Source organism: Amblyomma americanum, chromosome 6 (assembly GCF_052857255.1).
Source record: "Amblyomma americanum isolate KBUSLIRL-KWMA chromosome 6, ASM5285725v1, whole genome shotgun sequence".
Lineage (NCBI taxonomy): Eukaryota > Metazoa > Arthropoda > Arachnida > Ixodida > Ixodidae > Amblyomma > Amblyomma americanum.
This window is the reverse complement of record NC_135502.1, coordinates 169,029,122-169,041,240: the sequence shown is the minus strand read 5'-3', so window position 1 is coordinate 169,041,240 and position 12,119 is coordinate 169,029,122. Positions and strand designations below refer to the sequence as shown.

General features: G+C 44.0%; 1 protein-coding gene across 1 annotated transcript in view; it reads left to right on the top strand.

Moving 5' to 3' along the window:
• LOC144094168 (uncharacterized) overlaps positions 1-12,119 on the top strand; it is a 459,487-nt gene that overhangs the window by 293,455 nt on the left and 153,913 nt on the right. The window contains exon 29 of the mRNA XM_077628085.1: positions 4,886-4,939. Coding sequence (XP_077484211.1) covers positions 4,886-4,939 — 54 coding nt within the window. The remainder of the gene's footprint in view (positions 1-4,885; positions 4,940-12,119) is intronic.

Genomic DNA, 12,119 nt, shown 5'->3' with positions numbered 1-12,119 from the left:
TTTTAAAGCTCACGCTTGACAACTTCATCAAGCCACGAGAACTTGCTCAACATCAACACAGTAGTTCGGCAATGTGCGAATTTTATCATATCGGCAACTGAAAACTATAGCTAGCTGGGGAGAACAGGATTAGTTGTAGGGCAGTGGGACAGGCCTTTGTCCTGCCATGGACATGGTTGGGCTGATGGGGATCACAGCGAGCACACGGCACATATAGAAAGAAGGAAGGAAGTTAAGAAGCCCATTTTGGAAGAATTATGAAGAAAAAAACAGGGAGAAGGAGCACTTGACAGAAAAAATAGACGTTAGTTTTGATATGCCAATGACGATGCTTTCCTTCTCGTCTTTTGCGCTACGTCTACTCTTTTCCCAGGATGGAAATAACGATCGCGCAAGTATGGCAGCTTTTAGGATCGAGGAGCATCGAAACAAGCCGTGGAGAACCGCACGAACACCTGCTGGTCAAGGCTCATCTAACGCAACTTTAAGGCAACGAATATACTTTCTTTTATCCAAGGCGCATTCATACACATTTTCATATGTCTATCCTCTGCTAAGTCTAATGGCAGCGATGTAAGGTTATGTTCGCAAGCTTTGGGGAGGAGGTGTCCAGACCATCTTGAATAACTCCAGCCGAGTAAAGTAAAAAGATGGTCAGAAATCAAACAGCCCCTTGCGAGGGTGGCGCACAATTGCATATTTTACAACTGTTCCGAATGTAATGCACATTTGCTAGTAACATGAAAAAGCAGCGCAAGCGCGATTACATGGGCTCATTTCACAAACGAACTTTCCCTTTTAAACGCGGTGGTAGTTTTTGGACCTCTACTATTTATAATTTTCATTAATAATTTAGCAAATGTTATTAAAGACGCCGCAGTGAAGTTATGCCCATATGTAAACGACTGCGTGCTTTATCGCAACGTTGCTAACGCCCATGGTCAACAGGGACTAAACAAAAAATTTTCATTGTTGTATGAATAGAGTAACGAATCGGAAATGAAAATTAAATTCACTAAAACGGTTGCGATGACATTCGGTAACAAAAAGAATCCGCTGCATTTTTCTTACAGTAATAACGGTAACTGCTTGGCCCATGTCAGCGAGTTCAGATACCTGGGTGTTATTTTTTCATGTAGCTTAAAATGGAATGTTCAAATTAATAACATTTCTGAGAAAGATCTTCGAAAACATGGCTATCTCAAACGAACCTTACAAAATGCCACGAAGGAATGCAAACTAACTGCTTACAAATCACTAGTTCTACCGATCCTAGAGTATGTCTCAACTGTTTGGTCCCCTCATCACGCGCGCGACATTGGCCGTTTAGAATCAGTTAAAAAAAAAAGCAATGCGGTTCATCTTCGGCCGGTACGATCGAAACTTTTCACCTTCTACACATGTGCACACTTTTACTTTGCAAACTTTAGAACGTAGGCGCACACGTGAACGCATCATCATGCTGCACAAGATCGTTCACACGTCATCTGGCATCCAGGCACCCTTCTCATTTGTGTCCTCAAGCGCACGGGGCAACCCGACGGAACCAGCAAATAAACAATGTTCCTTTCAAACCACATGTGGACTGCATTAAACTTTCTTTTTTCACGCTAACTGTTGAAATTTGGAATCGATTGGACGGCTCACTTCGCGCATTGCCAATTGAAGAGTTCATTGTTCAGTTGCATAACAATTTGACCTGTTGATCTGCTTTTAGTACTTCTACGTTATCTATTTCTATGCTACCCATGTTATTTGTTTTTACTAATGTATGTACGCACTCCTGCTATGTGTCTCCTCCGAGAAAACAGCATTTGTAAATTAAAAAAATAAAATAAATAAAATAGCAGATATAGTAGTAGTTGGCGTAGTAATAAGAATCGTAGTCGTTGTTTTACGGTACAAAAAGAACGTAAAGGGCCGCGGGACAGCGTAACTGACTCAGCGAACGGTGGGCGCCTTAACACCTCCGTAGCTGAAATAGAAAAGTCGACATTGATAAGATAGCATAAAGGATCGATTGTGCAGCGGATTCATAAGGCCGAGTGCGACATTACAGGGAACAAAGAAGCACGGGCGTTAGGGTGTTCGAAGGCGCCCTGTGAATGTCATCCCCTGTCCTAATGCTGTGAAATCTGAGCCGGTGAATGGCACCACCATACTGGAGTGGCGCTTTCAACTGAAGATAAAATGATTTGAGTGCAAAATCTTGGCCAGAAAGATGGTTGAACATTAAAATTAACCGGCATACAACTAACTATTGCCGTTACTAATGATTCCAGCTCAGTTTGTAAACAAATGAAGTGATGACGAAAAGTGAAGTGGCGATAAATATTACGCCTAACAAGTACGTTCTAGTTTATAATTTTAAAGCAGAGGAAATAATAAACACGGTTGTTTTTTGCTTTTTCGGACAGAGTACTATTGCACATCAGAGCACTGAATTTGGCGAGGTAGTAATATGACTCAGGGGCTATTATACTGACATGTGCTTGTTAGAAAGGCGTGCTTTCATAACTGGAGCAGACGAAAGGAAACGACAATGGCTGTCGATACGCCACAGCATGAGTGCTACATCGTCGGCCTCGAGGTCAGCTCTGCGCTACTTGGCAATACCATTGCTGGACACGGGCCAGTACTCCAGTCACTGCGGTCGCCAATCCAAAACATGATTTCCCTGGCATCATAATCGCATCATGGAAATAAGAAAAATAGAAAAAAACTTGTAACTGAATCAGTGACTTCATATCCTGTAAATTAAGAAATCCATGGCTTCCAAAAAACAAACAGAGGAAAGTATGCAAGCGCGGCTGAGAGACATTCGGGGAAAAGGCGCCAGAGGAGGCGAAATATTTTGTTTTCATCTATGTTTGACCAGCAAGCGCAGAAACACAAGCTGCAAAATGTACTTCAAAATATTAAGAGAGTAGGAAAGTACAGTTCGTCAAAACCAGTGCGCGTGCTGAAACTCCGTTGGGAGGAAAAAACATTCCACTTTAGCTTTTAGCTTTTACAAGGACCAAGCCTCTTTACTTTGTGAAACATAACTGAGTTCTGTTAATTAAAATATTGTAATCTAATCTCCCAAGAAACCGACCACTGAGCAAGAATTCAAGAATTTTCTCAGAATCGGAATACGACATAGGGGTCGTTTTAAGTAAGGCATACTCCAAAATTTTGATAAAATAGCTAGCTTTGAAAGGTTAAGTGAAAAAAATGCAAGCGTACCTTGCCATGCAAAAAGAAATTAGATGCGAGCGAGAAGATGGGAAGGTACATGAATTTTTATTGTAGCCCCACTGGCTCATGGAGTAAATAACAGATTGGAAAACATGATAAGTCATAACGAGTTTAAATTTCTTTGCACCGAAAATGGGGAATAGAATGTTATCATATTTTAAACGTCTCCTGTATGAGCGTCTAGAAAGGCGCGAATCATTTGTGACGATGTTTGGCTATATATGCTTTGCGTAATCTTAATGCGGAAATTAGTAGTCTGTGCTTGTTGGAACTTAGAGGTTTGGAAAAAAAATAATTTTTGGAAACCTTCCTCTTTGCGTGTCTCACTTTCTTGGCCTGAAAATTACTTTTTTGGCCATGAAGCAGACGCCGTTAACATTATTGTCATGAGTGGAGCGATATTTGCTCTGTGCATCTGAAGTGCCTTTTCATTAATGTATCATTGAATTAGGTTTTAATTTGTATTCGAAAAGCTGAGATGCAACGCCCGAACTCGAGACCTTCTTGCTCAAAGTCCGCATGAACCAAAAATAATTCTTAATTACATCTATGCTTTGATAATATCTTGTTTTACAGTAAACCTTAATATACATATCATTTATTCGCGAAAATGTCGAAAGCGCAATGGCCGCATACCATTTCAAGCACTAAAGTTATTTAAAGAAACTAATCGTTCAATTATAAGAAGAGGTGCCACCGTGAAAACTCGTTCGGGCTACTGTGCTTTAAAATTGAAGGTGCTGAATCTAAGCGGCGGTAGAAAAATGCCATCAGTTACTTGCCAGTTAAAAAACTGACGAATAACGCTTGAGAGCAATGCAGGGATTTCAATTCATTTAAAGACCTTCGTCGTTTGATCTAGAGGGAAAGAATGGAGGGAATTCGTAAATCTAGTTTTCGTAGCGATAGCTACATTACGCTAGCACTTCTAGCCTTCAGCGTGGCACTCCTTGGGCGGCGCCGTGGCTGGTTACGTGTTGGTCACATGGTGCGGAGCAGCTCCCGTCGGCGCGGCGTGCCAACGAAACCGAGTGGGGGAGGGGGGGGGGTAGTGTAGAGGGAGGAGAGAGTGAATCCACGTCCAGGGACGAAGATGAAGCAGGAACGCCCAGCGAAACGGAGCGGCGAAAGACTGACTTCGCAATTCGACTGAACGAGTTCCACTCGGCCATATCTATCTATAGCGTCACTCCAGGTTTAACCAGAGCTAAACCACAGTCATTTTTCGTTTTTCCCCAACCCTGCGGCGTCTCCACGCCATAACGTGTATCGGTTATAAAAGTCTTCAGCAATGATTTCATGTTGCGTAATGTGGCCGAAGCGTGAGTGCGGTATGGGATATGTGGAACGGCAAAAAAGCAAGGCGACGGTGTCGAGTTCAGATTGCATCATTCTAAGATAACAGTGTGAAGTATAATGAGACTAGGAAAAGTGATATGATATTTTTCCTTGTTCTTGTCTGAGCATCAACCGAGGAAGACCGCAATTACTTCCCGCGAAGGCAGAACATATTGTGCTCTCGAAACGACTATGTGTACTATCGCAAATACGCTTGCACACGCCCGCTTGGCTACACCATTGCGCTCACGCATGCGTTCGACTTCGTGACCCCATGCAAGTAACCGTCCTCCTTTTTACACCGCAGGGACTTCCCGGTGAAAAAGGTGGCAAGGGACACCCAGGACCTCCGGGATTGGTGGTGGGTATAAGAGATGCTTTTATAGGATCAATGCGGTCTTTTGCTGCTTACCAGTTGCATTGTAAAGCTTAATAAAATCCCCATGAAGCCCGCTTGCAATGCGACGCTTCTGTTTTTATTTTTGCGCTTCTTGTTTGGCTGCATGAGTATTTTTGGTTTCTTTTACAACCTCTCTTCTACTCGAAGCAGGCTGCTCTTAGTACCGTATGCCGCGATGTCATCTGGTGCTGCGGTGTTTGATCGTATCTGGTTTGCTCTGGTGGCCATGGCGTCATGTGGTGTGTGCTAAATTTTGTTTCTTCCTGGCGAGAAAGATGGGCAAGTCTTTATAAGATGTTGTGCATCTTTTCTACAGTGTTCTTGGGAGTGGGTGCACGTGTTGTGCATAGGTGTTTTCTGTCTTGCAAGAGACCACTTGTGGAGTAAGTTACCACGCGCAGCTTTGAAGGCTACGAAAAAAACCGACAAGAAATTGCTGTTGCACCTACACCCCCACCCGACCTCATTCCTGAACAGTGGCTCAGAGCCATCCCTCCATTGCAATAAATGTTTGTTCATTCTTTCTTTTTTTTACACTAAGCAAGGGGTTCCCAAAGATGATGTGGTTAATTATGACAATTTTCTATTTTTCTCTACTTAGTCGGCATTTTCTTGTTGCTGTCTTTACTTTTCTCGTGTTTAGCCTTCATGCCGTTTTTTTGCTTGCGCTATAAGTGTTTATTATTCAATAGGACATTTTTGTCGGCATTAGCTGGCACTGTCTTCATAAACCCCGGGTGCGTTAGGGTTCATGAAAAAAATATTCAAGGCTGCACTGCAAGGAACTTTTCATGAATAGCGTGTGTTTCTTGCACCTAGTTTGTTATGCAGCCTCTCAATCATGCTTTTCTGGTGCATCGCTGAGTGCGCAGAAGGAAAGAATAGACGAAAATTTTTCACTAGGGTCAGTAAGGTTATAGAGCAAAATAATGAGACACTAAAGGCGCCGGGGCTCAGAATTCATCATTATCATCATAATAGTAATCATCAGCCTGACTACGCCCACTGCAGAGCAAGGCGTCTCCAATTTACCTTGACCTGCGGCAGCCACGGCTGCCCTATCCCCTCAAACTTTTAATCTCCTCCGCACACCTAACTTTCTGCCGATCCCTGCTACGCTTAGCTTCTCTTGGAATCCACTTCGTTACCCTTAAGCACCAGCGGTCATCTTGCCTTCGAATTACATGCCTTGCCCAAGCCAATTTCTTCCTCTTGATTTTGTTCCCGCGTTTGTTCCCTGACCCACTCTGCCCGCTTCCGATGTCTTAACGTTACACCTATCATTTTTCTTTCCATGGCTCGCTGCGTGGTCCTTAACTTAAGCTGAACTCTTTTCCTTAGGCTTGACGTTTCTGCCCCGTAGGCGAATACCAGTAAGATACAGCTGTTGTAAACTTTTCTCTTGAGGGATATAGGTTAGCTGCCGTTCACAATCTAAGAGAACCTGCCAAACGCACTGAACCTCATTCAGGCCACTGATGAAGTAAAAACAAATTAAACTGAACTGAAAATGCTGCTCGCATTTTATTTGTAGTGCTGCCACGCGCGTCATAATCCATAGGCGTTCTGTGACATTCCGCGATACGAGTTCGGCATGAGCAAACAGCTCTCGAGAGATATTTCCACATACGTGAAGCTTTAAGCCCGCACGCTAAGTTTGCCGGCCGATGAGCAGAGGGCCACCTGCATATAGGCTGCCTGCCACCTACACCTGCATATTTCAGTAAGGGGTGCTTTGCGCTGCCTACACCATGGCGCCGGTCGCCCGGTGGTTTTAAAACAAATTTATTGTAGCGATAGCTACACTACGCTAGCACTTCGAGCCTTCAGCGTGGCACCACTTGAGCTGCGTGGCCGCCCTTGAGCTCCGTGGCGGCGCCGTGGCTCGTCACGTGGTTGGTCACGTGATGCGGAGGAGCTGCCGGCGGCGCGGCGCGCCGGCTAATCCGGGGGATGGGGGAGTAGAGAGGGGGAGAGTGAATCCACGTCCAGGCAGGGACGAAGATGAAGAAGGAACGCCCGGCGAAACGGAGCGGTGAACGACTGACTTTGCAATTCGACTGAACGAGTTCCACTCGGCCAGATGTGGCTATCGCGTTACACCATGTTTAACCAGAGCTAAAGCACAGGCATTTTTAATTTTTTTATTCATGATACTCACAGGCTCCAATTATGAGTATTGTGTGAGCGGGGCATGTACAGGAAGGGAAGGACACAAGATGACGCAAAAGCAAATCATGCATCTTTACCTAATGGGTGACAACTAACAGAGGTGACTAAAAGTTGATTAACAGAATACAAGGCAACCTATAAAGCAACTAAGAAAACCACAGCAATACTTGCTCTTTGAAGGCTGCGGGGTCATGAATGGTAGCAATGCGATCAGGAAGATCGGTCCAGTAGATTACGGCACGCGGCAGCGCTGATGAATTAAAAGCCGTGGTTCTACCAAATATGCGCCTAAAACTGTGGTGATTTAAAGACGACGGGATGTGCGATGTGGTTCGGGAAGGGGGAGGGTACTAGGATGCTGACTATGCATTATTTTATGAAAAAGACAAAGCAAAGCGACCTTCCTACGTACCTCTAGTGTCGGGAGTGATAGCGATAATTTTAGGTTAGTGACACTAGTTTGTCGGGCATATTTCCGGGTTATAAAACATGCCGCGCGGTTCTGAATGCGTTCTAGCGATTGTACTAAATAGGCTTTATGCGGTGACCAGATGGATGAGGTGAATTCAAGTTAGAGATTCGTTGCAGTTTAGAACGGCGGGTCGACGACTGCGAAAAGCCAAAGTCTTTTAGGGTCGCTTTCTTGCCGAAAAGCGGAGCCGAGTGCCGAAAGGCGTACCTGTTCGGTTTCAAAAGGGGCGAGAGGCGTCACTTCGCCCGCCGAACGCGGCACGCACGAACGACACATCTCTCCGCGAAGGCAGGCATGGCCAGTATGGGAGATGCATACATCTCCATTAATACATTCAATATAATTTGAGTATCGGTGAGTTCGTTTGTCAAGAATTTAAGTTTCGCAAACTCTTTATCGAAAATGCATTTTCTGAATATCGTGTACTTTAACGATACTATATTAAAAAAGAAAGTGTCGCCGATTGAGGCTCGCTTACAGGGCAGCACACTAAAAGAAGACATAAAACAAAATTACGAAATTGCTATGCGAGTGCCATTGCCGCGATCAATTTTTGTTATCTACGCAAGGCGGATTGACGTCATATATGTTGTGGTCCTGCACGCCAATTTGCCAGAAGGAACGAGGATAGAGGCTCGCCGTCGGGGTAGAAACAACAATTCGTTTATACACGTGACGGCGATACCGACGCAGCACATTTCATGAGAACACACACAGTGCAAAACATACTGAGCTACAAAAGCTGCGGCACCTGGTCCAGGAGTAGCAGGAAGGACTTATTAGCAGAGTTTGCCCAGAGAAAAAGTTTGTCGATCATGAATACCTTCTCCCGAAAACGAGAGACCAGGAAGTGGACGTGGAAGAGCCCCATTGGGGAGACAATGAATGATATCGACTTCATACTAAGCGGTGGCCCTGGTATCGAACAGGATGTGGAGGTCCTCGGAAAGGTGCGCCGTTGTGACTACAGAATAGCAAAGTCTCGAATTAGCTTAGACTTAAAGAAGGAACGGAATAAACTGGTGAAGCGGATGCCCATTAACGAGTTAGTAGTAAAATTAAAAGTAGAGGCATTCAAGATATCCCTGCGGAAAATATATTTGGCCTTAACTGAGGAAGCTGACCTTAGTGTTAGAGGAATGAACGATAATCTCACAGCTATCATTACGGAGTGCACAGTAGAATTAGGCGGTAGGATGGCTCGACAGCATACCCGGAAGCTGTCTCAGGAGACGAAAGATGTGGTTAAGAATGCAAAGCATGAAAGCGTCTAAACTATACTCACTCAATAGAACTGACACACCTATCAAAGTTAACTGACGTAAGGCAGCAAGGTAGGCGACCTAAGGAAGTTTAATATGAAAATAATAGAGCATGCTCTAATAAACGGAAGTAGCCTAAAAGCAGTGAAGAGGGAACTAAGCACAGGTCAAAAACCAAACCTACGCTTCAAGAGACAAAGAGGGCAATATCATTAGAAATATGGATAAGATAGTTAAAGCAACCGAAGAGTTCTAACGAAATCTATACGGTATAAAATATAATCATAACGCTAATGAGTAAGACATTACCGCAGAGCAATGGGGCATCCCGCCAGTAACGAAAGAGAAAGTAAATAAAGCCTTAGGGAACAATGCAAAGTGGGAAAAAAGCTGGTCGGGATCGTGTAACAGCAGATATTGTGATGGACGGAGGGGAGATTGTGCTAGAAAGCAAGCCACCCTTATACGCGATGCCTTATGACCTCTAGCGTAGCAGAAGCTTGGAAGAACGCTAACATTATCTTCATTCGTAAGAAAGGAGACGCCAAGGACTTCAAAATTACAGACAGACCCGCTTACTGTCATTTGCCTACAGGGTATTTATTAAGGTAATCGCTAATAGAATCAGGGCAACCTGAGACATCAATCAGCCAAATGATCACACAAACTTTCGCAAGGATGCTCGTCAATAGACCACATTCACAATAGCATTCCTGTGATAGGGAAATGCGCAGAACATGAGTAGCCACTACATATAAACCTCATATGTTACGAGAAAGCATTTTTTTAGTCGAAACCTTAGCTGTCATGCAGAGATTGCGGAATCAAGGTGTAAAAGAGTCGTATGTGAAATACTGGAAGATATCTATCACGACTGCACAGGTACCATAGTCATCCATTTAGTCAGCAATAAAATTCCAATAAAGACAGATGTGAGGCAGAGAGACACGATTGCGCCAATTCAATTCACCGCCTGTTTATAGAAGGTGTTCTGAAGCCTGTATTGGGAACAGTTGTGTGAACAGTTAATAGGGAATACCTAATTTGTAATTCGCTGACGACACTGCCTTGACAAGTTACTCAGGAGTTACTCAAGAGATGAAATGCAAAGAATGATCATTGAGCTATACAGGCACAGCGCAGCGGTGAATCTAAGAATTAACATGCAGAAAACGAAAGTAATGTTCAGCAGCAGCGGTATCGCAAGGGAACAGCAGTTCGCAAATTGCAGCGATGTGCTGGAAGTGGTAACTTAATACGTCTACTTATGGCAGCTAGGCACCGTTGATGCAAATCATGAGAGCGAAGTAGCTATAATAAGAATGGGGTGGAGCGCATATGGCAGGATCTCTAAGGTCATGAATGACAGTTTACCAATGTTCATCAACAGAAAACTACACAACAGCTGTATCTTTCCAGCACTCACCAATGGGGCAGAAACGTGGAGGTTAACGAAAAGGGTTCAGCTTAAGTTAAGGACAACTCAGCGAGCTATGGCAAGGAAAATGATAGGTTACAGTAAGAGACATTAATAGGGCAGAGTAGATCAAAGAAGAAATGCTGTTTAATGACATCCTAGTTGAAATCAACATTAAGAAATTGGCGTGTGCAGTCTATGCAACGCGAAAGCAAGATAAGCGCTGGTCTTTAAGGGTAGGGGAGGATTCCAAGAGGAGACTACCGTAGATGGGGGCGGCGGAATGTTGTGTGGCCAGACGAGATTAAGAAGTTTGCGGGGATACGGGGGCCGCAGATGGCAAATGAGAGGATTATCTGGAAATACAACGGAGAGGCCTTTTTCCCCGCAGTATTCAGGCTGATTATGATGGTGATAATGGCGACAGAAGCTGCTCACCAAGGCGGTGTTCACGCAAACACTCATGCGGGGCTTGCCGGCGCCAATACTTAACATACTGAACAGATTTGTCACAATTTTGGACGTAATAGAGATGGATTGCTGTCGGTGGTTGCTGTGCTTCGCCTTATTTCAAAGTTCGGTGGTTATAAAGATAATTTGAACACTTCCGTGGTCAAGCTCAGAAGCTGAAAGAGCAAGCTGTTGTTCACTTTCAAAGCACGGCAAAAGTAACGCACTCTTCCACACTCGGGTCAACGGGGTCGTCAGTACTAGCAGCGTTGAATGCACCAGCTGACGCATTCTTTTCGTTAGGTGAATCGAATGCTTGAAGAAGGCCGAGTTCGCAAGAGGCTCAATTGAAACTTGGGTCTCTTTACATTCTTTAGGATATTCGCGTCGAAGTGGGTATGCTTCACTCTTATTCCTTGGTAAATGGTAAGGTTAAATGGTAAGGGATTACGCCTACTTAGAGCAGGTACTGGCAGCTGATCCGGATCATGAGAGAGGAAATAACTAGAAGGATAAGAATGAGGTGGAGCGCATATGGCAGGTTCTCTCAGACCATGAATAGCATGTTATCAATATCCCTAAAGAAAAAAGTGTGCAACATCTGTATCTTACCGGTACTCAGCTTTGGGGCAGAAACGTGGAGGTTAACGAAAAGGGTTCAGCTTAAGTTAAGAACAATGTAGCGAGCTGTGGAAATAAAAATGATGTGTATAACGTTAAGAGATCGGAAGCGGGCACAGTCAGTGAGGAAACAAACGCTGGTTAATGACATCGTAGTCAAAATCAGGAGGAAGAAATGGGCTTGGGCAGGGCATGTGATGTGAAGGAAAGTTAACCGCTGGTCCTTAAGGGTCCTAATGCAATAGTCTTATGGAATTCCTTACCCGAAATCTTAGTCGCACGCATAGATAGAACTCAAATTCGTAATAAGCTAAAACATCAGCCATCCTAGATAGACTGCACCCTTTGTATTCTTTTGCTACTTCGCGTAGTTGCATTTCTGCGTCTTAGTATAACTTTTGTTTCTCTGGCTTTTGGTTGCTTTCTGTCATCTAACTTAGATGTATATCTGAATTTTTACTGTATTTTTGTTTGTTTTTTTATACTTGCTTTCGTTGCGTTTTGTATCTTTTTATTCACCTTTTTCTATGTTAAAGAAATATACATGAGAATTCGCATCCCCTTATGTAATGCCCTTCGGGCCATTAAGGAGAAAATAAATGAAATGAAATGACCTAGAGTATTGCAAGAGAAGGCAAGCGTAGCAGGGGGCAGCAGAAATATAGGTGGACGGATGAGATTAAGAAGTTTGCGGGTATGCGATGGGCGCAGATGACAAAGGACAAGGTTTATTGGAGAGACGAGGGA